The 25,950-nt window shown below is 45.2% G+C and overlaps 3 protein-coding genes across 9 annotated transcripts in view; 1 reads left to right on the top strand and 2 right to left on the bottom strand.

Annotated features, from left to right (window-relative positions):
* Window positions 1-5,028: 5,028 nt before the first annotated feature.
* gnpat (glyceronephosphate O-acyltransferase) lies at window positions 5,029-12,054 on the bottom strand. Its single transcript, XM_070925778.1, has 17 exons — window positions 11,902-12,054; window positions 10,840-11,031; window positions 10,562-10,738; window positions 10,349-10,478; window positions 9,955-10,082; window positions 9,645-9,720; window positions 9,217-9,368; window positions 8,876-9,006; window positions 8,218-8,468; window positions 7,926-8,024; window positions 7,424-7,597; window positions 6,990-7,069; window positions 6,716-6,856; window positions 6,353-6,452; window positions 6,154-6,247; window positions 5,221-5,282; window positions 5,029-5,131 (listed from the first exon to the last, which is right to left on the bottom strand). The coding sequence occupies exons 1-17, from the start codon at window positions 11,923-11,925 to the stop codon at window positions 5,088-5,090; spliced, it is 2,055 nt and encodes a 684-aa protein (XP_070781879.1). The 5' UTR covers window positions 11,926-12,054; the 3' UTR covers window positions 5,029-5,087.
* Window positions 12,055-12,216: 162 nt separating this feature from the next.
* On the top strand, window positions 12,217-15,778 carry fsaf1 (40S small subunit processome assembly factor 1). Of its 2 annotated transcripts, none has more exons than XM_070926082.1 (9): window positions 12,217-12,324; window positions 13,174-13,356; window positions 13,648-13,748; window positions 14,032-14,091; window positions 14,282-14,377; window positions 14,476-14,562; window positions 14,781-14,815; window positions 15,103-15,235; window positions 15,448-15,778. In XM_070926082.1, exons 1-8 carry the CDS (start codon window positions 12,246-12,248, stop codon window positions 15,227-15,229), a joined length of 768 nt encoding a protein of 255 aa, XP_070782183.1. In that variant the 5' UTR covers window positions 12,217-12,245; the 3' UTR covers window positions 15,230-15,235; window positions 15,448-15,778. The 2 variants fall into 2 exon arrangements, with proteins under 2 accessions (XP_070782183.1, XP_070782184.1); XM_070926083.1 differs by having other exon boundaries at window positions 15,103-15,229.
* Window positions 15,779-20,483: 4,705 nt separating this feature from the next.
* Window positions 20,484-25,950, bottom strand: part of LOC139301964 (tripartite motif-containing protein 67) — a 33,843-nt gene continuing 28,376 nt past the window's right edge. For 2 of the 6 annotated variants that reach the window (XM_070925496.1, XM_070925494.1), the window contains exons 6-11: window positions 24,765-24,928; window positions 24,278-24,416; window positions 22,550-22,674; window positions 22,263-22,441; window positions 21,112-21,274; window positions 20,484-20,531 (exon numbers count right to left, since the gene is read on the bottom strand). In XM_070925496.1, coding sequence (XP_070781597.1) covers window positions 20,484-20,531; window positions 21,112-21,274; window positions 22,263-22,441; window positions 22,550-22,674; window positions 24,278-24,416; window positions 24,765-24,928 — 818 coding nt within the window. Of the gene's footprint in view, window positions 20,532-21,111; window positions 21,275-22,262; window positions 22,442-22,549; window positions 22,712-24,248; window positions 24,417-24,764; window positions 24,929-25,950 lie in introns of all 6 variants that reach the window. The other 4 variants (XM_070925498.1, XM_070925497.1, XM_070925493.1 and 1 more) reach the window with 3 other exon arrangements.

The raw sequence follows: 25,950 nt of genomic DNA on the forward strand, positions 1-25,950 counted from the left end.
TATAGAATAGAAAAAGAGGAATACATTAACAGTGAGAACGCTTTAATTATATCACTTAACACACTTAACACTGCTTGCCCTCAGTGTGTCATTGTGACCAGAGCGCGACAGCTGATCTCATCCACACACACGTATATATATCGAATATGCACATGAATGCATTATACCACAGATGCATATTAATGTTGATATTTTCGATGCTTTTAAGTGTCAAAAAAAAATTTGAATTTTGAAGGCAGAAATCTCAGCAGTGCACCAAATTTCTGCGTGTGTCTGTTTCCTATTTTGAATAGGAAGCTTTACTAATACCACAAGAAAAGTACTCAATCACAAGCAAAAGTCCTGCATTTAAAAGGTACGGACGGTTTTCGCTAAATGTACTTTCAGGTATGAAAAGTAGAAGTACTCACTTGGCCCCGCAACGGATATATTATCAAATGTTTGTATTTGATTGTTAATACTGACTGAGCAACGCGCGCGTAGTATTTTACTGCTGTGGCTGGTTGAGCTAGTTTGAACTGCTTTGTATACGGTTCAGCACTTTAGTCTAGTGGTTCTCAACATGAGGGGTTGGGCCCCATCGATGACAAATGGGAGAGGAAAATAATTATTGTGGTGGCGAAAACAGTACAGCATTTCCCTCTGAAATGCAGTGGAGTAGAAGCATACACCGGCATAAAAATGGGAATGATGAAGTAAAGTATGCCTGAGGTTGTGAGTAAACGCACTTAAGTTACTTTCCACCACTGACTGACAGCCTCATTCCTCACTACTACAAGAGCAACATGCATGAGATGAGTACCGCCGTTCTCCCTGCGGAAAAAATATCCATTACAGGTAATCAAAAGTCATCTCGTGTCACATCCCGACGCCACTCTTGAGGCGTCAAATTGTCCCCGTGGCCCCGGCATTTCTCGGCATTCAACAGGAAGCGGTTACACCGGGGATTGAGGCACTCGACCAGCGCTCGGGGGAAAAAAAGAAAAAAAAAAAACGAAACAAAAGCTGAGTGAATTGAAGTCACTCTTTCCTTCCGTTGGGCTCCGTCGGGACATCTTCCAGGTATTTTTTAGGTGTCATTCGCTTCAAACTGCTGAAGCTCGCTTTTGTATTTGTGTGCAACTTATGGGTGATGTTTCGATTCCAGGTCCTGAGGTTTTGAAAAGTTTTTACCTGAAGGTGGGGCTCTCTTTCCTTCTCTGGCTTGTCAATAAAAGGGTGAGATGAGGGGTACTTAGAGCGGAGATGTTCGTCCTGACGGGAATCCTTGAGAACCTTTAAATGTGTTCTAATTGGGATCTCCCGGACTCTCCTCAGGCCCCAACTTTGGCGTCGAGTGCTGCTTCCCCCCTTCTGTATGTAAATGCCTCGGCCTCCGGCACAGCGCTGATAAACAGGATCTGCTGCAGCAAATGAGCTGAATCCATCAAGCCACCATTACCTAAGGTTAACTGCTGAAACATTATACACCAGGGTCCCTTTTTCTTTCAATCAATTCCCTACATATAGACCTCCACAAGCCCCTCTGGGCACAACACCACCAGGCCACTGTGCACTCAGTCACACCTCTGCGCACACACACACACACACACACACAGTAAAGGAATAACACAGGCCAGACTTAAGGGAACGAAACTAAACATGCCGCACTTCTGGTCATAAAACGGCGGCTGAGCTGCTTTTGTTTCCCAGCGGCTGCCGTAGGCCAGAGGGTGCTTTATTGGGGTGTTGCCCTCCTGTATGTGTGTATGTGAGTGCGCGTGCGTGTGCATGTGCCACCGCCCCCTTCAATACAGCTCGTCATAATGGTAACGGATAAAGTGCTGATATGGCTGTGGCTGACACTATTATACTCCACCGCCGCCACCACCACCACCACCACCACCACCACCAGGGAGATGGATATGGGCGGAGAGGAGGAGGAGGAGGAAATGGATGGACGGATGGACGGACGGATGGACCGGAGTGTGTATATAAGCAATTTGGTATGGCAACTTCAGATGAGCCTATAATTTGTCAGAAAGGGCAATATGGATGGAAAGTGGTGGATTTGCTGGCAGCAGTCTCTTAGTCAGCAGCAGAGCCACAAAACATGATGAAAAATGCTGCTGTGATAGTGTGTGTGTGTGTGTGTGTGTGTGTGTGTGTGTGCATCAACAACCTGCCACCAAGAAAAAAAAAAGCTCACAGAGAGGCAAGTCTGACACCTAGAGGTTGGTTATATGTAGTGATCTCTCCCAGCCCTACTCCACTGTGTGCGACCGTTTGATGCAAAATAAGGTCTTCCATAAGAAATCATTGACTCCACGTCCTCCAAGGGGGTCCCAAGAAAATGTTAAGGGGTTTAAAGGGAATTTTAAACTGTGAAATACTCGACACTTTCACCTCTCAAGGATTCTGTAATATCCTTGATTCGAAAGAGTGAGCAGGCTGAACTGCTGACAACTTTCAACTTTCAGGGGTCTCAAACTTCAAGGGGCCAAAAAGGTCAGAAGCCACTGATGTAGAGAGAGAACACAGATATATATATATATATATATATATATATATCTACGCAGCAGGCGTGGTTGAGAGACGGGCAGCGGTAGCGGTGGTCCTGAGGAATCAAGCTCAAAGTAAATAAAACCCATTAAAGTTCATTTGTGTAAACACGTCGGCGCGATTAAACGCGATCCCGCCATGTTTCAATCAGCAGGAAATCAAAGCGTTTCTCCCGGCAGTCTGTCACGAAAGGGCTCGACTGTCAAACAAACTGGCTGGACGTAAGAGGATGACGGAGTGGATTTTAAAGCAGCAGGTTGACCCCGCTCCAGTTCATCTACACGAGAGACACAATCTGGGCTGAAATTTGTATTTCAAAACACTCGGTTCTGTATTTCATCAGCCTGTACAGTCGGCACTAAAAGGCCTCACCCAACACACACACTTTTAAACATAGTTACATACACACACACACACGCAGGAGTAGTCATATATTTCAACATCACATATAAAAGCCGTTACTGAAAAACTATTATAAACCACAAATACACTCACACTGTGGACTGGCACTTTGGAAGAGTTGGTGTGTTGACGTGCAGATTGTTGTTCTACAAAACCCGCCTGAGATGCAGAGCTGCTTTGTTGTTGCTTTAGTTTAGTATCTGTTAGAGGAGGCATTCGTGTTTTAAAGTGTCAGCCTGGGCAACACTGACATTAGTGGCGAAAGCATCCCTCGTGGCATTGATGGAGCATTTGGTACTAAAACTCTGTCCTTCACAGTTTTAACATTTTCTCAGAAGAACTTCGACGCCGTTTTGAGGCCGACAGGATTTTTCCACGGATATGACAAAATGCCAGCCGTCCCATGCAAACACGTGCTTCGGCGTCGAGCCGACTATAAGACTTTTTGAGCACCGAGTGTCACAAAGTACCGAAAGTTGGCATGAAACGACGCATTAGAGAGACTTGGCTTATTTTGTGAAACGGGAGAGAAACATATTTGGATTCCTCAAAAGGGAGGAAGCAAAATGAGTGCATTGTGTTATTATTGTCACAGAAACTCTGGTATCATGTTGGCACCAACATCAAAACATTTCAAACAAACTGGGCCAGGGAGCCGGCGGCTGCTCGGATCCACCATGGCGTGCAACTCAACCGGGTGAGGGTCTCAAAAGCAGCTCTGCCTGGTTGGTGTAAAACCCCAATCTGCCGCCAACGAGGATAATTGGATTTCAAGGTAACACGATAACACTGCTAGTTAACTACCAAATAAATAGCTCGGAAATAAGGATTTAATAAAAGGATCTAATTTGGAAATTGCACCTTCTGAAAAATGTGGCGGCAATCCTGAGACTTGAAAAACAAAAAAAGTCTGTTACTTTTAAAGCTCCTTTCACGCGAAGTCCTGACCTGTTACTTCTCTGCTTCAGCGATTATTCATTAGCTTTGTTCTTTCTGCGTCACGGCTACTGCTTCACCTTGCCATTTCCTCCTTCCCCTGTAACAAAATCAAAATCAAGCCTGTGTCGCTTTGAACATAAATAAAAAGGTCGAATATTAAAACAACATTAATATATCCTGACTGAAATAAGAATGAGTAACTAATGAAGCAACTAACTACTCTAGACTTGAGAACGTGAGAAAACATGTAAAGGATCTCCGACAGCGAACGTATTCTTTGGTGTGAGCTGGTAGCGCTTCGGGCATAAATAACAGGGAGTTTGGCAACTATGTGACTCTGGCATTAGACTCGTAGCATTATCTCCTCTGTGTAAACTAAGCTTTTCCACGAAGCTTGGAGTGTTGGCAGAAGGTAAACTGACACACCTGGTGCAAGCTATTCTTGAAGGAGGCCTCGGGTTTGTGGCAAGTTCAACTTCAAATATATAAACTCTTCAATTCCATTTTTTTTTGGTTTGTTTTACCAAAAGCTAACATATGGAACCACCATTTTAGCAACTTTAGCTTCACAAAAACAAAAAAAAAAAAACAGCGTTTCAAAAGAGAGTGAAAATGTAGGTCCACACCACATTGCATGAATAAATCCATTAGTGCTCAAAAGAAAAAGCAAGAGAGAGAGGACAAAGAGAGACTCACAGCTAATGAACAGAGACAGACTGAGGCTCAGATGAAAAAAGGCGGAGAGAAAACAAAGAAAAGAAAGTGTTAAGAGGATACATATCAAATGCACTAATGGGGAATGGCCACTATCCTGAGTGGAGCTGGCGCATTCAGAAGCTTTCGCAAGGCTGCTCATCATAGCAAAAGGTCAGTTATTCACAATGAGCCACAGAGCTCAGCAATGTACCTTCAAAAGGGGGCCTTACTGAGCGTCTGGTTTTATGCACACGTATAAAAAAGGGTTTTAATAAAAGGAGTGTGAGAGAGGAAAAAGGGCATATTGAAAAGAGAGGTGAAGAGACTAAAGTGAAATTATTAAGGGGGGAGGAGGGGGGGGTTGAGCTGTCTCCAGGTGGCAGCTCTTTTGTTCCATCTCTCCGTTAGGTTGGACCGCCGGTGGGACACGCCGGGCCGACCGAACCCCGAGGGGAGCCGAGACGTCGTCGGCTGCGACCCGCCTCGGTCCACTAAATGAGGTCGGTGACTTAGAGGCGGGCGGCGGCGGCCTTCTGAGTGGGGAGTTTTCCTCCTAGGCAAAGAGATACGTTTGCGTTAAAAGGCCTGGAGGTTGAACCAAAACACAAGTCATTCCGGTCCAACCGGCAGCTCGTTTCTTACCCAGAGTGTCTTCCAATGAGTTCACCATCACCTTGTTGACCTTTAGAGTCCCCTGCTCCGCTCTGAAGTCAAGAAACACTGAAGTTATTTTTCAGCAGTTCGTGCTCGCTGCAGAGCCACTGTGGGGACTACTTCTTACTTAGAACGTAGCTCCGGGGGAACATTTCTAACAGTGCTTTCTGTGGATTATCCAGAGTCAAATTATTTTTATTTCTTACTTTTATATTTTGTACATACTTTTAGTTCTAATTTATGTTACTTTTTACTCTTGAATGGGAGCACCTGTACTGTACAATTAAGTATTTCTGGAAAAAAGGACACAGTTTCTTGAAATAGATGGAGTTTTTTTTAAGTCATTTTTCTTACAAACACCATTCTGTTATGTGGGTAAACCAACTCTTTAAGATTTACTGTCGTTCTGCTTAGCACAAATAGTTTTCTAGTTGATTTTTGCCAGTTTTTCCTTAAGTTTCTTCCATTCTCTTTTCCAGTTAAAGGTTGTTTTTTTTAGGGGGTTGTCCATATATACGAATCCATGGTCTAAAGACAGAGGGTGTTCTATGATGTGCAGATTTTAAAGCCCTTTGAGGCTAATTTGTGATTTATGCCTAAATAAATAAAATGTACTCCGGGGCGCAACTCACTCTTCATGACCAATGAGTGCAGTATTTTTTTTATTTATTTTTTTACAGCTCAATTACACAACGAAAGTGAAAATAACTGAACAAATCAGCTAAAAATTAAAACTTCATATCACTAAGGGACTGAAAAACATGACCATATCGATAAAATCATTAATCGAGGTATCTGTATCAAAATTGATCTACGTCACATAGCATATGTGTGGTGTCATTCAGGGGTTCTGGTAGTTATTGGAGGGTGGCATTGTTAGCTGTAGTTTCAGTGACGCGAGGATGATCAAAACCAACATACCCTTTGAGTTTCCGCACAGCTCCCAGTCTTAGCAGAGCTGCCAGAGCGTTCTTCTGGAGGTCAGACGACAACACCTCAGCGTGTCTTAGTCTACCTGGACAACACACGTAACACAAGACACAATTAGAATATCCAGTGGAGAGACGAGCCGAGGCGGAAATAGTTCGACGAAGTGGGAAACTTTTGAAGAGAGAGAAACCTGCTAGAAGATGTTTGATGATGAACTTGCGGACGGCAGGAATGAACCGTTTCTCCGTCAGAGTCTCGGTGGCCTCCTCGCACAGGAACCGGAACATCAGCTGCAGACCACAAACACACAGACGCAGCTATTCAGATTAATGAGAAATGAACGGCACCCTCTAGAGGACACCTGTGGTTTACGTGTGGTATGCATCTGCCTTACGCCATGTTTGAATGCTACAAAACATGACATCAGGAACCATATAAGACTTCGTGAGGCCACGCTTCAACTCTACCGGGTCCTCGTCTGCCCTTCTGTATACACAACATGACACACCTGACGTATACAAAGCCATACTGTGTGTGTGTGTGTCTCCCTCACCTGGTATCCTTGTAAGAAGGGATCGAGCATGCTGGTGAGGAAGGCCAGTGTTCTGTGCCCTCTTTCTGTCACCAGAACCTCCTGCTGGGCAACCTGCAGAGCGCCGGTCTTCCCCAGCAGGTAACAGGCCTCCTCAAAGTCCTACAAGACACGGGTCAAATATGAAACCCAACAAAATGGATTACAGACTACAGGGCCATTCAACATTCCACATTTGGCCAATATTTGAAACATCTATCTCAAGTACAACAGTATTTGGGTGTTTGCTGCTCACCTGCACTGTAGCTCCGGGACAGAGGATGAACTCGTTGGAGAAAACGTTTCTTAGGAAGCTGAAACTGTTAAAGACCTCCTCTGGAAAACACAGAATAATTAACAGCCACCGTGCAAATTTACCGCCTGTATAATAAGTGGCTTTTCAGAGTTAAAAAAAACGCTACATTTATTTATTTATTCACATGTTTGAGCATAAACGACACCTATCATAGAGTGGCTATGAAAGGTATTCATCCAATGTTCTGTCAATAACACACGTTTGTTCAGGTTGCACCAGACAGCGATGTGAAACTACAACCGCAGAACCTGAATCTCAGTTGTGGTTTCTCTCCATTACTCGCGTGGGCTGCACCGTCACACCACATCACATTACGTGATGACAACAAGCAGAAGGCGGCACATTTTGAACGGGTGAACAGCAGTCAGTCTTACGTTTGCTGCTGGAGGAGGCGGCGTGGATGGCGGAGGCCAGCAGGGCCGGTCGGAGGAAGACGTGCAGCGCCTGGTTCCTGTAGGAGGCGCAGGAGAGGACGGCGACTGCCCGGCTCAGGAGCTCCTCCTCTGGAGTGACGGTGCTGCGAGGCTCCCCTGGTCCCCCTGGTCCCCCTGCTTCAAGACGAAGGTTAAAGTCAGACGAATCATTTCACCTCATCATCATCACACTTTACTTGGAAGCGTCTTCATGGGTGAAGTTACAATTGCCAACAATGAATTAACACTCCTTATATCTGCTCACAACTACATCATCATAGTGTGTTACACACTATTTATTAACTGTTAGTATAGTGCTTAATAAATGCTAAATAGGGGGGTTAAGATTAAGTGTTTTACCTTGCATTTAATTACTATTTTTGGGGTTATGGATATATATTCTATTCAAACAATTCAGAGAAATGTAATACAGACGATTCAAGGCAAGAAACAAGAAACAAACCTTGTTCCTCTGCCAGCTGGACTCTTCCCTCACAGATCCTCACAAGACCTCGATGAAGGGAAAGACTGGAGGAAACCACCTCCGAAGGCGGCACGTGGTCTGAAGGAGAGAGAGAGAAAAACCAGAATAAACATAACTGGATGAGAAAGACAAGGAGAAGAACAAGGATTTGGCCCCCTTAACGCCCCATTTTAAACTTTACCAGAGCCCTCTTGTTAGTCGGCACACACACACACACACACAGGGTCAGTTTTAAGATGGGAGTACTGTGAGTACTGGGCTCATACGGTACCAGGCCAGTGGAGGAAGGCTCCGCACTGCCGGGAAAGGTCCCTGAGCCACACAGCTTGTGCGGTCAGCTCGTCCAGCGCCATCCCCTCATTCAGCCCCATGGCCTGGTTCTGATGGTGGTTCTGGAGCAGCAGGGAGGCCAGAAGGACCCACGGCTTCAGGACCATGTTCTCCTCCTGGGCCCGCACCAGCCTGTAGGCAGAGTCATTCACAAAGCTGTTGATCTCCTCGCTGGGCCTCCTGGGGATGTGCCTGGACGTGGAAAAACTCAGTTAGTCCCTGTTTTTAAATCTTCAACTGCATCTTTAAACACCTGCACGGAGAAAATACTTCATCAGAAGTAAAACTGCATTCAATAACGGTGGAAACCGATGAAAGATATCGTGTAGATGTGACCACAGAACTCACTTAAGTGCACACAAAAACAGGGAGCAAAATTAACATCCAGACCCGGAAACAGGACCCAAATTACAGTACAGAAGGTCGTTTCTAGACATTCAGTCCTACGAGGGTAAGGAGCTGGCTTAGCCAAGAATGGAAATATAATAGAAATTTGCCAATATTTTAATTAAGTGTTGAAGCCTTTATCACCACATCAAAATCTTTATTAGTTTCTTTTAGACTACACACATAATTTGAAGTTTGATAGCTGATCGTACCTTGGTACCAGGTTGAACTGGTGGCGTTTAATTCTGCCCTCGGCTAAACTCCTAACAGACACAGGTTGACCGAAGTACACATGGATACTGCCGTAGTCTTCACTGAGGATCTTTCTGGCCTTAAACAGACCCTACAAAAAGGAGAGCGGAACCAGAGACGTAGATGTGATACACTGGCGTGCGGTTTAAAGACACAGAGCAGAGAGCGCATATGCACAGGCTTTTTTTCAGGCTGCAAAATGTCATTTCGAGATTTTTACAGGTCTCTGCAAAACCGTAAATAGTAGCTGTTGTGTTTCCATTCATCATTTATACACAAGTCAGATGTTGACATGACTCACTGAAGTGGACTCCTTGGGTTTGGGCACACCCAGCAGTTCTCTGGCATAAAGCGTCTCCTCCAAGATCCTCTCATAGCTGATGCTGACTGGGACCAGGCTGACGTCAAACACCTCTCCTTTCAGGAACGGATCCATGACTATATTCAGCAGACCTGGAGGAGGACAGTAGGATGAGAACTTGAACAAATAAAAACAGGTCACCTCAGCGAAAACAAGTTGCTCCACGGGAAACTGGGAAAACTTGCAGAAGCATGTTGAAATGTGTTGAAAATACACTTATATTTAATTAGCAATGACGCTGGGATTCACTTATTGTACTGGCAGGGGAATATATAGAAAAACAAAACACAGGATCTGATCTGGGTCTCATCAGGGGACCCGTTTGGTGAAGCTGGGAGAGTTTACAGCTTCTTTTTCTCGTAACTTACCTAACTTGGGAGTCAAAGACTTGGACGTTCGGCTTCTGGTCCCTTCCAGGAAGAATTCAACTGGTGCATATCCATTCTGAAGTGTAAAACAAAACATGTAAAAATCTATCTCATCTACATCTCAAAGATACAGAAATGATAACATCACATAAGTTGTGTGCGGGCCGTGTTCATTCTCTCACTGTGAACCAATTCAAGAACAGGGCTTTCACAAACCTAAAATAACCACTGCAACGTGTCACTACTCCTCAACCTTAGGACAAAAATAGTCGCTCTCATGACAAAAAGATTTAGGAAACAGCGTTCTCACCCTCAGCATGGTCTTGACGTACCCCGAGAAGACAGCCCAGTACAGTTTGTCTCCACCAAACGACCTACGAATGAAGAAAGCGCCAGACATCCGCAGCATCTCCCCGACAAATTTCATCCCCATGAAGTCTGCAGGAACAAACAAACTGCGCGTTCATGTGTAAATAGTCAGGTTTGCTGCGTTGGACTGCATTATAAATGTGGAGTTTCTAACATTCTGCCCCTAATTTGATTGAAAACATTAGAAAAACCTTTAAATATGCAGCACTGTATGCATACACCGACACTACTGCACACAGCCTCAAAAACTACCATATTGTAGGATCCACACCTCTCTGAGCTCGTACATGTGTAGGTCATAATCTGCTATCTCGGTGGATACACTCAATGTTTACCCATGCCAGCAGCGATGACAGGCAGAGCCAGGTCGTAGGTGTACAGGATGTACGACATCAGCAGGAAGTCCATGTAACTGCGGTGGCTGGGTAACAGGACTACCGGGTGCTCCTGAATGGCCTGTTGGAGCTAACAACAAAGCGAAGAGCAGATTAAGTATGTGTGTGTCAGTCGTCTTAATGCCACAGTGTCTGGCAAGTGTGCGTTCTCACCCTCTGGATGCCCTCTTCGTTGACACAGATGCTCCGGAACAAGGTTTTAAAGACCTTGCTGAGCGCGAAGGCAAAAAAGCGAACGGTGCTGAGCTGCAGACAGTGAGCCATCTCCTCCAAGATGGCCGACGCCTCCTCCTGGACGTCATCAGGAGCCCTGCCCGTCTCTCCGGAAACCTTGACAATTCAAAAAAAAAAAAAAAAAATGTTACCATAAGTCCACATCCATCAGGCTTAGCCAGAACGGCAACCTAACGCCAGTCGGCCTCTAACTTTACCTGATGGATGACGTAGCGGAGCTGGTCAGAGCGAAGCACCATGCTCTTCAGCGTGCTGGCCTCGCAGGGCGGCACTCCCTTGTACAGAACGGGAGTGTAACATCGGAGGGCATATCTCAGGTCGCTGGAGTTCCTCCTCTCTTCCAAGAGGTCCTCAAAGTCATCTCTTTTCCTCAGCATGGGGTCTCTGTGCTACAAAGACGCCACGCGACATTAAAATCAGACACGTACGCACATTTCTCAGTGGCAGTGACTTAAAGCCGTGATTGGATGGGACATAGTCTGCACTTTTAGACTCTGTGACACTAGAGGCGTCCCTATGAAAAAGCCTTATGGGGCTGACAGGTGAGGTGTTGTTGATTAGTCTGTTGTGAACACTTCAGGGCACCAGTCTTACCAGTGTTATCACGGTGTACCTTTTCCAGCTAAAATGAACTGCTTTATATACTGTTGGGTCGTTTAATCTACAAGAATACCTCATTTTATTATTTGTATTTCAAATATTTTGAAAGTAACCATTGATTAAAGCTCACAAATAACTACAGTTTAGTAAAGCATAGGATATTTCCCTGTGTGTGGTGGAGTAGGAGTGTGAAGTACTATAAAAATGGAAATATTCAAGTACAAGTACCTAAACATTTTGGCAAGTGCAACACTTAACTGCATTATAATGTAAAGTAGATTGAGTTTACTTGCAATTAAAAAAGGTGCACTGCGAATACCAACACTGTAAGAGCTTTTTGTTACATTAAAACAAAATGTCCGGCAGGCTACGTACATGCTGAAATATAAAGCAGGCATTGCTTAACAGTGTGTTGTGGTGGTGGTGGGGGGGTGGGGGAAATGCTAAGCAATGCATTGAACTGCCTTATTAACGTTAAATGTGCGTGATTCGTGTCGACTACAACACAGAACGGTGTGTTTCGATGCTGCGTTGTTACTGGAGTACGAATTTGGCATTCACTTGTTTTAAATTAAATGTCAAAAGTCAGATAGTAACCCACTGAGCTACAGCAGAGAGCAGAAGTTAGCTTAGCCCTCTGATTAGGAAAGCATACATACCGAATAAACAGCTTCGGACGCCATGCTTCGTCACACTTTACAAACACACGGACGCTGCATCCAGTGACGTTATGCGTGCAGCAATATCGGTGCGTTTCTTCCTCTCGGTGTGACACTTCTAGTTGATGGCAGCACCTCGAAGAACTTCGCATGGGCGTGTGAACTGGCAATTTCCGTTGCATTTCCGTGACTACGGCAGCCGGAAAGGACCAACCAACCCGGTCGTGCCGTGTGTCCCACGTGCTTTCCACAGTTTGTTGTCATTCGCACTACACGGGCTGTTATCGTTGACTTGAGTCCCGAGAAGGTTTTCGTTAACCTGCTTTTTAGCCGTCGACTCAAAAATGAACTGCAAGACAAACGGAGAAGATGACGAAGACTGCGTGTTTCTTGAACACGTCTTGGATAAACTTTATGACTTCGGTAAGCGCTGTTAGCTAGCTAGCTAGCTAGCTAGCTAGCTTCACTAGCCACTCATAACCGCTGGTGTTACCTAAAACAGACTGCTCCTTCTTTCTAATTTGTTTTACCGTGGGCCTGGTGGCACGATGTAACTGTTAAAAACAAGCAGTATGCCTCGCCGTCGTGTTGCGTGTGGCACCGAAACGACGGAACGTGCGTTAATGTTAGCCTATAGCTAACGTTGTCAACTCAAGTCGTAAAGGTGATTGTTAGTGAATCCAGGGCGCTGTCAAACGTTACCTAAAGTCCCTGTAGTGACAGCTTAAGGGTTATAATTGAAAGTTAAATTAGTCCTTTAAAGTCCCTCAGGAATATGTTTCAATATATAATTATAATGATTAAGAATTAATAGAAGAGAAGTATGTATTTTTTTTTTCTAGTAAAGATGATTAAATAAATAGATAAACCTTTGCTCTGCTGCAGTGTTCTTAACCATGAACCACCATGATGTGTAAACAGTGACAAGGATGCAGAGTTAACTCCCCAATCCACAACCCAGGCTTCATTTGCTTAGGTTTTATTTGCAGGACCCATTCAGAAAAATGTACATCCTTGTAAATAATAGCTAATAATAGTAAGCACCAACAAACTTATGCAAGTAATTCACTCAGTGTCCACTTTATTTGGTAGACCTTCATTAACTATAACCTCAGTAATAAACAGAGGGTTGAATTAACACCTCTCTGGCAGTGGCAACAAACATGAATGAGCTTTGTACATTTATAGTAGAGTTGGCAAGTTGATCACGTTTACCAAAAGTCGCAGGGACGGAGACTTATTTCATGCTGGTGTTGTCAACTGATGGTGCAGGTAACGGACCGGCGCTGAAAGAGAAGAAGTCTCGGAGGAAGAAAAAACGGAAAGCACATGAGGAAGAGGAGGTGGAGGAGGAGTCCCCCGCAGTCAAAGATATCTGCGGTGACACTGAGGACGGCAGAGGAGATCATGTTGGGACCGAACACCTGCAGGAACAACCAAAGACTGGACAAACAGGTGGGTAGCATAGCAGCACGCTGTGTAACACCACCACTCACGTGAAAAAGACTTAACCACCCCCCCCCTCTATTGACTCATCTTGTCTCCAGGAATCAAGTCAAGAGTCCCCCAGATAATCTGTCATGGCATATTGATGTTTAAACTAGTCAATAATTAATGACTTATCTCAGCGTCCCAGGCTCCATATATGCACAGCTGTCACTAAAATATGCCCCCCCCCCATCTTCCACCGCTCATTTCTCCACTCCTCCTTTTCTCTTCGGTTTTCCTGGATCACGTCTTGCTCAGGTCCAAGCGTCCGGCAGGTGAGCCAGGTGGAGGTGGTGACATTTCAGGACCCCTCAAAGAAACCGAAAACCAAGCAGACGCCGGCTCCCGACAAAACGCCTGTAAGTCTGTGCTGCTTTAATCGACAATGTATTCTTCGTTAGTTAATGGAAAACGTGGTCTTTAGCTTTTGTCACTAGCACTGACATTATACGTCCACTCGGAACTGTATCACAGTTCACGGTTATATATTTGTGCAAATGCAGAACCCTTTTCATCTTGGAAAATGGGTTTTTCCCCATTGACATTTCTTCCATGCGTCTGCGCCTTCTCTGTTTATGTTCTTCTTGTCACCATCCATTCACTTCACTGTGGCCTTCGGGTGTGTGCTGTTCTCACTTCAAGGCCCCCCAGATAACCGAGGAGAAGGGAAGCGACCAGCTAGAAGAACTCAATTTGGAAAAGGTGACAGTTTTATCACGCTTTACTGTACATGTGCAGCATTTAAATTGATGATGAGCAGAACCACATTTTAATTACAGCCTTGCCTCGCTATGTGGAAATTGTTATGTTGTGATTTTGCGTGTGACGGGAAATTGTTGCACCCTGAATTAATATAGTTGTGTGTGTGTGTGTGTGTGTGTGTTCGCGTCAGGCTCGCCTTGAGGTCCATCGGTTTGGAATCACCGGCTACAAGAAGGAGCAGCAGCGTGTTTTTGAACAGGACAGAGCGGTCATGCTGGGAGCCAGAGTGAGTGAAAGAATTCCGTACATATTTACAGCGCTAGGTCCCCCTGTTGCACTGACTTTTTAAGTAGCCGAGTGACTTAATTATCATCTCTTAATCAGGCCCCTAAGAAGGACTACGTCAACTACAAGATTCTGCAGGAGAGGATCAAAGAGAAGAAGCAGAAAGCGAAGGAGGAGGTTCAGCCGGTAAGACCCGCGCCTTCAGTCAGTCTCAGGCGTGAGCCCAACTGCTCCAGCTCTACCTGTATTATAAGTAGATGTGTTTTCTTCATTAAAAGGTTAAAGGGGCCGTCATTTCAAACGATACAAACATTCGTTCCCATTAAATCATTAACGCATTTTAAAATCGCCGTAAAATAAACAATAGAATTCTTCTTGTTGTGTCCTTCGTCATTGCTCTGTAGGACCTGAAGAAAAAGAAGAAGCCGAGTAATCAAAGGTGGGTGAGACATTTCCGAACATATCTGTAAACCCTCTCCTGTAGGATTTGATCGCAGGGCAGTAGGGCGGCGTAAGAGTGTTGAAAGTAACATTTACCGACATGTTTTCTTTGTAAGTGTCCTTGAATCTGTATATTATTAAATATTGTACACAATTTTCTTTATGTAAGCACAGAATGCATCCTAGAGCATCAGAAAGGCCCCAATGAACATATTTATCCAGGCTGTTGTGTCGCATCTCAGTGCTTGAAGCCTGTGTTTAAACGTGCTGCACCGCCTCCGCCAGGGACAAGAAGAAGAAGGCGTCCCTTGGTTCTGGCCCCTCGGGTCAGGTGGGCCGCTTCAAGAACGGCATGCTGGTCCTCAGCTCCAAGGAGATCCAGAAAATCAAAGGCAACAAGCGACGCAGATAGGTGTGGGTGAGTGTGTGCGCTTGTGCTCCCAGCGAACGACCTCAGAGGGATGTCAGGATCCGGCCAGCACACCCACTGGTCTTCGCTCGGGACTTGAGGGTTAATGTTAGAACGGGAATAAGTTAAGATTCCTAAGGCTTAAGGTTAAACATCTAGCGGACACTGAATGTGGTCGCTCACAAGTGCAACTCATAACTGTGATGTGTTTCTGTCTGCAGGTGAACGATGAAATCCTCCAGGACGGGAAAATATAAGCAGGCCAGGAAGAACTGGTATCAAAAGACTCCATCGGTGACTCGGCTCACTGCCGGACGAAGTGGACGAGGGATGAGCGCAACGTGAGCCGTGAGGCTGATTTCCAGAGGACACGTCACCGCTCTGCAGTAAAATACGGGACAATCTCCCTGGTGACAGACTGCTGAGTCAAGAATCCAATTTATCGATCCCCTAAATGGACCCAGAGTGCACACCGAGGCAGGACGTTAACGCACGAAACCGGAGACTTTGTCAGACCATGTTCCATCACAGTTAATTTATTTCCTTTTTATAAATGACCAAAACAAAAGAAGACATTTGCGTTTCTCGTGTTTTACACTGTAAAGGTTTTAAAATTATGCCGTTACAATTAATTTCTCATATACAAACCTTGTGGTCGTACAAAACATTTACATTTACATTGGCAGGAAGGGAGGGGATCATAACAGGACAGATGGGGGAGGGTGGGGTATTAAAAAAAAAAAAAAAAACACAATGTACACACAAGTCCTGGCAGAAGTTTTCATGAAGAAACACACATACAAACACTCTGAAAGGACCGTGAGAAAGCAGCACTGGTCTTGCCAATGACGCCCCCCCCCCCCCCCCCCCCCCACCACCACCACTTGTAAACCTTTATGTACACGACTTATGTAAACGTTACAGATCTTTCCAGAAACCACTTCTCCTCACCGCGTTAAAGGGAAAACATAAAAGCTGACGGATTCTGAGCGAGGGGGGCGGCGAAACAAAGAGGCGTGATCTGGCAGTGTGCGGCTGGGTGAGGTCACAAATTCTCACGCCGTTTTTTGCTCGAAGCAGCTTTTGTGTGTTATTTCTACATTTCGAACAGAAGGGCACGAGGAAAAAAAAAACGAAGCTTATCTGCGGCACATCGCACACGTTTCCGAGCTGTCAGCAAATCTGTTTTATGTTGAGGAGATTTTTGTAGCCGGCAAACGTTTTTTTTAACCTGCAACAACCCTTTGCAATCAACCATAGACAGTGTGTGTTTATATATATATATATATAATCAGTAGCCGTTCAACTCTTATACTGAACAAATTGAAGAGGGCAATATACAAAAGAAAATAAATATGTAATTAAATATATTTACATACTTTGTAGAGTAAATAAATCTGCCATTTTTAAAGTTAAATAGCAGTGACATGCTTTTTTTTTTTCCCCCCCCAGAACCATATCTTAAATCGGTTAAATCAGTAAAAGATCTCACATTCATGGGTGGGTAAGTGTGGGGTAAAGGGACATGCCAGACAAGCACTCTTACAACACCATATCTAGACAGGAGTGGCTACGGTGTGACTCGTTTTAAATATGTGGTCTTTGAAGTATCGTTTTGATATTAATACTTTGATATAAAAAAAAGAAAACAGTGTATTCGGAGAGGAATTTTTACCTGATCCTGTCTGGCTTTCTGAACCCCCTGCAACACTGTGAATTTAAGCACCTTAGTGTTGGCTTTTACTCCCTCCAGTCGTGATTTCGGCTGCACCACGTGGACATCAACACAGCCCGCAGACATGTGACCCCAAATCATCCAGACCTGCAGAGGAAAGGAATGCTTTCCCCTGTGGTTATATGACAGACAGTCTCACTTTGCTCGTGGACCTAAAAAAAAATAAATAAATAAATCTATTCCTAGTTACGGCCTGGTCCACCTCGGGGCAGGTTTCACCTCTGGTGTGGGAGGTGGGAGGACGGTCGGAGAGGAAGGCTGAGCGGAGTGGAGCCGGGCAGCCAGGAAGCCTCAGATGATGCAGATGTAGCCCTTAGGTGCTAGCTGGCAGTCTGGGGCACGTCAGGAAAAAAATTCCCCTTTGGCAGATTAGTTAGACGATGGCTTTCTGGGTCGGGAGAAACTGGTTCAAATCCAGACTTCTGCACTAATGCTGCGTTCATGTCATATGGGGAAAATGGTAAATGGAAGTGCCAGCGGAAAGCTTCGTCTTCAGCGAATCGGCTTCTCTGCAGTTTGAGTTGGCAGATCCTACGTGGATGAATGCCAATTGAAATTCAAATAAAATGATTTTTATGTCGATTTCATTGCCACTTGGGGTCGGAGTTGTTTTTTGGCCAGCGGACAAATGTTACTACAATATTCACTCTTCTTTTAGCTCTGTAGTTTTTTCGTCCCCACTGACTCCTGGGAAGAAATCTGGCTCATCTGCTAAATGCTCCACACTAACTGCCTGCTGTTTAATGCTGGACATGTAGCGTGCAGTAAAGTTTTAGAGCTTTTCCGCTGAAAACCAAAACAATTAGCTGAAAGTTGCTAAAACGCTCCATAGAGCTGGGGGGAACTGCAGAGTTGAGTGGTAATTCTCTGGGGGTTCATTACTGTGATTACACATCACACACAGTCATTTCATCGGTTGTTGTTAAAAAAATACAGATTTTTGCTGCTGTAAATTGATCTTTCCCACATCATTTGAATGCAGCATCAGGTGCAAAAAGCCAGTTGAGATGGTTGGGTTTTTGTTTTGTGTTTTTTGCAGACTTAAGTGGCAGCCTAATATACTTCCTGTCTGTTGTTCTGGGATTTAAACGTCGTTAATAAACATTCTAGGTAACGGCTTTGACTCACGGATAAATACATAATCCCCATCTCACAGAAAGGTCTCGGTCGTCGTTATTCAGTATTGTTCCTTTGTTAACTGAAAAAAGAAGTAAAATGAGCCCAAAGTTGAAAGATATTATGTTATTATGCTACTCTAATGCTCTAAAGTTAAATCAATTCCTTTTTCGTAAGTGTAACCACAGGCTAACGCATTTTATGATGCTTCTGCTGTTGTATTGAAAATAGACCTCCCTAATTCCAGTAAGAAATACTCACCTGGCATATTTAAAGTTTGTGTTGAACTGGGAATTTTCAAGGAACGCGGGTGTGGTAAGTGAGATATAAGTGCTGCCTGCAGTCGTGATAATAATTTGTCGACATGTATAAAAACCTGTAAACCTATAACTGTAAATGACTGCTGTTCTACGTCCCTGATTAAACGTTTGAATATCCGAGACAGTTGGCGATGTGGGTCAGAGATGTGATCTCAAGACAAAGCGTTTGCTGACCTTTTCTAAAAGGTCAGCGGTTTAAAAGGTATGACATCGCGGTCAGCTCAGCTAATATTGTAACAACAGGATGAGTTCAGGAGTGCATGAGTCCTGCTGTTGTCGCCACCGGCGGACAGCAGAGGGCGATCTGTGGTAGCGGTTGGCTTTAACGTCACTCGTTGCAAAGACAGTAATGCAGTACACTATTTACAATACAGCTTCAGGTATTTTGTAAACTTTGTCGATGCTTGATCCATGCTTAACATCACGCGTCTGTATTTACAGCTTGTGGACTTCCATTCACACGTAAACCCAATATTTGTACCCCCAATAGCGTCTCTCTCGCACTCGCAAACATTATAGGGAATAGAAATCTCTCAGATATCGTGATAAAATCCAAGCTAAAGTAACCTAAAAAAAACAAACCTCTCCGTTCTGCTGCATTGAGATCAGTGGAAATATACACATGGGGCATGTTTAAACAACATCTTAGATCCTCAGTCACAGTGGTTTGGTTGAATTTCAAAGCTACTGTCCTCTGCAGGCTGCCGTAGCAGCGTGTGTAGCTTTACCTGATGTGACTTTTCAAGATCATTTTCAGGACGACAGATTAAAAAGGTGCCTGAACGACTGATTCTACAGAGAGAACTGAGAGATGAGCGCAGAAAAGAAAAGAAAAAAACATTACCATGAGACGACCACGCGTCTCTCGTCTCCTTTTGATGTATTATGGCAGCTGTTGGTCTTACAAAGCGAAAAAGGAGGTAAGGTTTGGCTCAGTTCCATTTCATTTCAGCATTTTCTGACAGGAGAGATGGTGAACGCGGAGGCTGGAGAGAGAGAGAGGGCAAGACGGGAAATAAGCACTTCCAGAAATGTCAAGCTCTTCCTTTAACCACCTCAGATGGCAAAGTTTGCTGTCTCTCATTGCCTGGCGAGTCTCTCCCTTTTGTCCCACCACGTGAGGCGGACAGACATGTAGTGCAAATAAACTGTGGCCGACAAATCACAGTCTACCAGAAACTCGAGTGGAACTAAATTCCTCCCTTCTTAAAAAAAAAAAAAAGGACGAGCCGCTTCAAAATGACACAACCAATCCTCCCGTGCTCTGCAGATCTGTCGCATTACGGGGGGGGGGGGGAGAAAAAATGAAATGGAACGACGCACCAGCTTGACCTCGGTGTGTAAACCTCTTCGACAACAGCACCAAACAATCTCCATGCCACTTCGTACGAGATGGAGAGGAAGGAGAAAAACGGAGAGGACGGAGGAGACAGTGCGCGCTGAAAGTTTAGCTTTTAAATATTTCACCACAGCACCTACAAGACACCCTTCATGTGGTAAACACACCTGAGAGAGAAGCAGAGCGACGGTGAGCACTGCTGAATCGCTTCTCCCTCTGGTTTTTTTTTTTCCTGAAATCACCTTGTCGTCGTGGACTTTTAAAAAAACGACCGCGGTGTTTGTTTCTGGTGGCATATCTGAAACGAAACTGATAAAACGCTCCAGCACAGGTGTGGGAATCTTCACAGCTGATCGGCTCTGAGCGAGAGGCTCGATTGGCTTCAGGCCTCGAGGAGAAATTCTCAGGCTGCATTTTCCTTCATGCTAAAATTACAGGGATGATGGCGTAAGTGTTGTTGGTATCCTGGAGCACACTGGGATATGGAAAAACGTATGGCTGCACAGTAACTCCCGTCCTCTCTGCAGTGCCATCCACAAGCCTCAGTCAATTTGTTTATAGCCAATAATAACTTCCTTCGCCCCCAAATTACGGAGCAGCCGCGACAAAGGGCACCTCGAGAGGGAACGGGAGAGGGTTAAATCCCATCGGATGTGACTGGGGAAAAAAAAGGTCCACGTGAGAGCGAACTGCACATGACATCGTTGGGTTGTATCCAGGGCATCCGCTCGGGGGGGGGCGGATCTCCTACTGTTTGATATTCTTTGGCACCTCCAGGCCCGTCAGTAAGGTCACCTGAAACAGAGCAAAACGAACACTCGCTGAGATCGTCACAGAGGGACGGCATGCTGCGTGAAAGCCTCGCTCTGACACGTAGTTTCATTTGGAGAGAAGACGCGTTTGACCACTTTTCACAGCATGATAATGAGTTGGTTTTTGGGGCAGATTAACAGATGAACCTGTCCTCAATGAACGCTTGAATTTGGGTGGAGAAAACTCTCGGACTCCTTAAACTAAACAAACAATTTAAAACGACGATGCAGTGTCATGCGCACGTCCACCAGCCCTGTGACTGGCTCTTTTTTTTTTATTATCAATTCACTGACTATTTGTTAAATCTATGAAATGGCAGAATACACTTCCCCCTCACTAGTTCTCAGAGACCCACGTTGACGCTTTCGAATGGCTTCTCTGTCTGAGAGCGCGACTCCAACGTGCACGACTGGGGAATACAAGAAAAGGGGAAACAAAGACACAACTGAATGCGACGTCGCATTTTCTGCATCAGTTGTACCGAAGCTTCAGCGCTCTTTGACACTGCACGTCGAGTCGTGACAGCTCTGAGGTCACCACCGAGACACACACACACACTGACCTGGACGTTTCTGTTGAGGCTGACGGCGGGCACAAAGACCCCGTCCAGGCTCTCGAAGGCGGTCGGCCCGTGCTGCTCCTTGTTGATGAAGAAAGTCAGCGTGTGTTTGGTCAGATCCAGCAGGATGCCCACAGTCGAGCCCTTAGTGATGCCTCCTTCCGCCCTGCACGCACACACACACACACACCACACACACACACACACACACACACACACACACCAAATAGGTCTAACAGGTTAATTTGTGGTATATATAAAGTGAAAGTGAGAGAGAGTGTAGCTACAGTTCTGATCAAATTTCTTGGATAAATTATAAACCCCCCCGCGGCTCGTTGAAAAGAAGTTCAACCAAACTCCCCTCGAAAGATGTTTAAAAGTGTATTGTTTTATTCCACATTATGCCAATAAAGTGGCATGTGCTCAAAAGAAAAGCACTAAAAAAATTAAAAAAAATGGAATCCCATATTCGGTGATTTAGATTTTTAATCATTTGTGTCCATAAAGTCTTCTTTTGTTTTTACAAGCTCTTCAAAAAGCTTGGGGGGGGGGGGGACCGGATTACACAAAAACCCGGTCTCGTCTCGAGTGTGGTGGGCTGATGACGGAAACTACAAATGTGTGACGCCTGCCTCAGGGCGGGGCTGAGAGAGAGAGAGAGAGAGAGAGCTGAAGGAATCAATGCGTGGCCAATAACACGAAACACGGACGTGAGATGATCGGTTGAGTAAATCTGTAGTCCGGAACGGACCCGAGGTGGAGAAATAAAGTCAGAGGTTTCGCGCATTTCCTGTGAAGAGTCGACTTTTTATTTCAAATAAATGTTTCATGAGGGTTTGTGACGTCACTATCATTATCCTGTGTGTGTGTGTGTGTGTGTGTGTGTTTACTTCTTCGCTGTGTGAGATTTAAACGCAGAACACACAATGAACACATAACTATGAATTAGTTCAAAAGATGAATTAGTTCAAAAAATGAATACGACTTCTGAGTTGCCAGGTTGTGGGAAAAAAAACCGCCTCAGCTGGTGTGAACACTACGTTAGCGAACTAACTTATATAACTTGCAGACTTTTCTACAGATGTTATCAATAAACGCTGTAAACAAATCTCTCGGAGTTGCGGTAGCAGTGTGGCGGTGCAGCCTCCACCTACCGGTTGGTGTGGGAGTTGTTGTGCATGAACCAGGAGCGGTTGTTGTCCACGTACATGGCCCACGCCTTGTCGTCTTTCCCCAGCATCATGTCCTTCATGGTGTTGATCCTCGCCACGCCGAACGCAGGGTCCGGGTGGTTGTCATAGCGATCGATCCGGACCTCCCAGTAGTGGGTGCCCTGGAAGCAGAACAGATGCTCTCTCTCACACAAGAACAAAAGCAAGCGCACACTGGTAAGAGATGTGATCCATGTATTCAAAGGGTGGATGTCTGAACGTGTGTTTGCCTTGGAGAAAGCGGCGGTCCCCAGCACCACGCGGTCGTCGTAGCTGTTACAGCTGACGGTCAGGTTTTCATTGGTCAGAACGATGTCCCGATGAGCTGTGCTGGGGTCAAAGGTGAACCAAGCCACTGCGGGAAGGAAGCAACAGTCGGTCAATCCGCTAATCTGCTATTCCTCCTTTGTTTTTGAGAGTTATGAGGAAAGACGGAAGGAGGCGTTCGTATGTTTACAGAACAAGAAACTTTCACACGTTAATATGATTGAAATAGTGAAATAATTGGGCCAATTATGATGAAGGAAACTGATTCATTTTGATAAACAAGAAATGGTTCAGGACATTTTCAACAGCTCACACCATGCTGTCTCTAACATGCACAGACTCCACTGTGATTGGAGGAACGTTAGCTGGTATATTAATATATAATGATATAATATTAATAACATAATGCAGTTCCTCAGTTTTTATCTTCTTTATCTTAACATGAACCGATAGTCAAGGACATCCCCCAATATTTAACACGTTGTCATCCAGATTTGTTTCTTCATGAGAAACAGTATGACCATCAACATACAGTCAAATCATTCTTGTATATATAATAATTATATATATTTAATACATTGGATAATAATGTATTATGAGTTGGTTCCTTCCAGACAGAGTTATGTATGGCAATCCATGTCTCGCAATTTTATATAACATTATAACCGTGTGAGTGAGTTTCGCTACAGGGTAAAAGCACACACACACACACACACACACACACACACACACACACACACACACACGCTGAAGGCTGAAACATCAGGGACACATCTACTATCAAAGGCCTGAGGACAGAAATGCTTCATCAGCCAGCTACAACCTCATGCTGCATCACTGAATAAGACGTGACACATCCAATATTCACACACACACACACACACACACACACACACACACACAGAGACAGAAAGGATTATACCACAAATAAAGAAATAAATCAATTCTACATCTAAATCAGCGTTCGCTCTGCGGCCAGAGCCTTTGTCGCCTGCTCTTTTCCCTGTCATGCCGACAGAGAGTCACATCCCATAATTTCCTTTCTCTGTGTCGCAGCAGGAAGCCACTGTCCCCGAGGACAGAGGGGGAGGAGGCGATGAGGGGCGAGAGAGAGAAAAAGAGGGGCGAGTGGGCAGAAAGAAAAGAAAGAAAAGAAAGATGAAAAAGAGGGCGGGAAGGATGAACAGTTATCAGTCAGAAAACAGGCTAATGCCCATTGTTATTGTGCGTGTGCGTGTGTGCATGTGTGTGTGTGTGTGTGTGTATGTGTGTGTGCGGTTTAGGAAAACCCATCCCACTGCACTGCTTTTTGCCCTTTCTCTTCCTTTGCTCTCTCTCTTTCTACTTTTTCACCCTACTTTCCCTTTCTTAACCTATTCCCTCCTCTCCTGTCTTGTCCCATTCTTTCCCATTCCACCTCTCTTGTCCCGCTCCTTTCCTTTCCTTTCCTTTCCTTTCCTTTCCTTTCCTGTCCTCTCCTCTCCTTTCTTTCACCCTCCTTTCTCTCCTGTGCACCCCTGCCCTTGCTTTCTTGCCCACTCGTCCCTTTTCTTTTCACTGATCTCCATTTCACTTCCCACTACCTTCCTGTACTTCTTGAAAAAAATAAAATAACAATGTCACACGGAACAAATTCATGTGTGTCGTGAAACCATCCCAAACCAAACTGCTCACACACTCACACTGCCTACCGTCAGAGGTCTTGAGCACCACGGTCTTGCTGTACGGCCCCACACCGATGGTATTGTAGGCTTTCACCCTGGCATTGTAGGAGCTGTTAAAATGGAGGCCGTCCACCGTACACACTGTCTCCTTCCCCACATACACCTCCTGGGGGCACACGCACACACACACACACACGCACATATTAGTGGCATCATTGCAAATGCAGATTAAGGGCATGCACGTGTGTGTTTGCTGCTTAAACACATAAGATGTATTACTAGAGACAAGTACTCACACACTTAAAATGCATGTTTACTGATGACGCACACATCTAACTACACACCGATAACACACAGACACATGCACACACTACCATGTGGCTTCAGTTAGGGTTGTGCAGCGTATGGATTATTAATAACACAATGAAAAAAAGAAACAGCAGCTACGGACATCATTTACTGTGATTACTGCCACGTTGTTGTCAAGCCCTGCACTGTGTGTGTTCTGACTGACCCTGTACTGTCCTCCGTTGCCGTCGTCCAGCTCCAGGATGTAGCCCTCGATGGGGCTGGCGGGGGGCGCAGTCACCCTCCAGGCCAGGGTGGCGCTGTTGTTCCTGGTGCAGCACTTCTCCAGCTGCAGGAGGGGAGCCGCCGGCACCGGGGGTCCAGACTCCGCTGTTGGGGGGGAGACACAGACGGATGAGACTGTATGGACTGTAACTGGGGGATGGGGGGATGGGAGGAGGGAGGTGATGAAAGGGTGGGTGGAGGAAGAGAAAGGGAAGACGAACAGGGTGAGGTCGTCGTCTGGCTGGTTTGCCTTTAAATAGACAGAGGAGCTTTAATGTGGATCTAGCGGGAGAAAGAAAAGAGCCTTAAAGGCGAAAGAGCTCCGGGTTCATTTACAGGGCAACAGCTGGGAGTCAGTGGCTTTAAGTAGGCCATGTGAGGACATTACACCCCTGTAGAGGTGTATAGGGTTAGACCGATATAAGCTGTGAAGACTTGTGTCTCCAAACAACCACAACGAGAGCAGTGGCGACACAGAGGAGAGGCAGCAGTCACGACGGAGGCACCAACACGGCAGGATCGGGAGCGATATTGAAATTCAACATTCGTTTTTAACAGCGTTTGCAGCCAGAGTAGTTCTTCGGTTCACGCACGACCACGAGATGATTGCTAAATGAAGCATACATCTTTTTTTTTTTTTTTGAATTCATCTTGATACACACTTTTTTTTATTTTTTTATTGAAAACGAATTGGTTATTGATTATATTTACATCCTGTGTTTTGCAGTACTACAATGCAACGACAACAGTTAAGAGCAGGTAAAGAAGAAGCTCCGTGAAAGAATGGCTAAATGGCCGTTTAGAATTGGTAACCAAAGACCGGCATGGGAAACAGAGAAGTACTTCAGGCAACAAATCTCTGTAACTCTGTGGACTTTTGGACACTTTGTGCTCCAGTGAAGGCAGTGCTGTTCTGCAGAGGTGCCATTCACTGGAGAGGAGCTGGGAAGGGGGGGGGGGGGGGACAACAACCATGCAGAGGAATGAGACCAGATAGACGCCGCGGGACAAAAAGACCAGTGAGTTTCCAGCCAGAATGGCTGTGAGGGCACATCGGGGCTGAGGGACAAAGGAAGGAGTGACAAAAGAAGACTGAAGGAAGGAAAACACAGGTTTACTGTGAAAAG

The sequence above is a fragment of the Enoplosus armatus genome, chromosome 19 (genome assembly GCF_043641665.1).
Source record: "Enoplosus armatus isolate fEnoArm2 chromosome 19, fEnoArm2.hap1, whole genome shotgun sequence".
Classification (NCBI taxonomy): Eukaryota; Metazoa; Chordata; class Actinopteri; order Centrarchiformes; family Enoplosidae; genus Enoplosus; species Enoplosus armatus.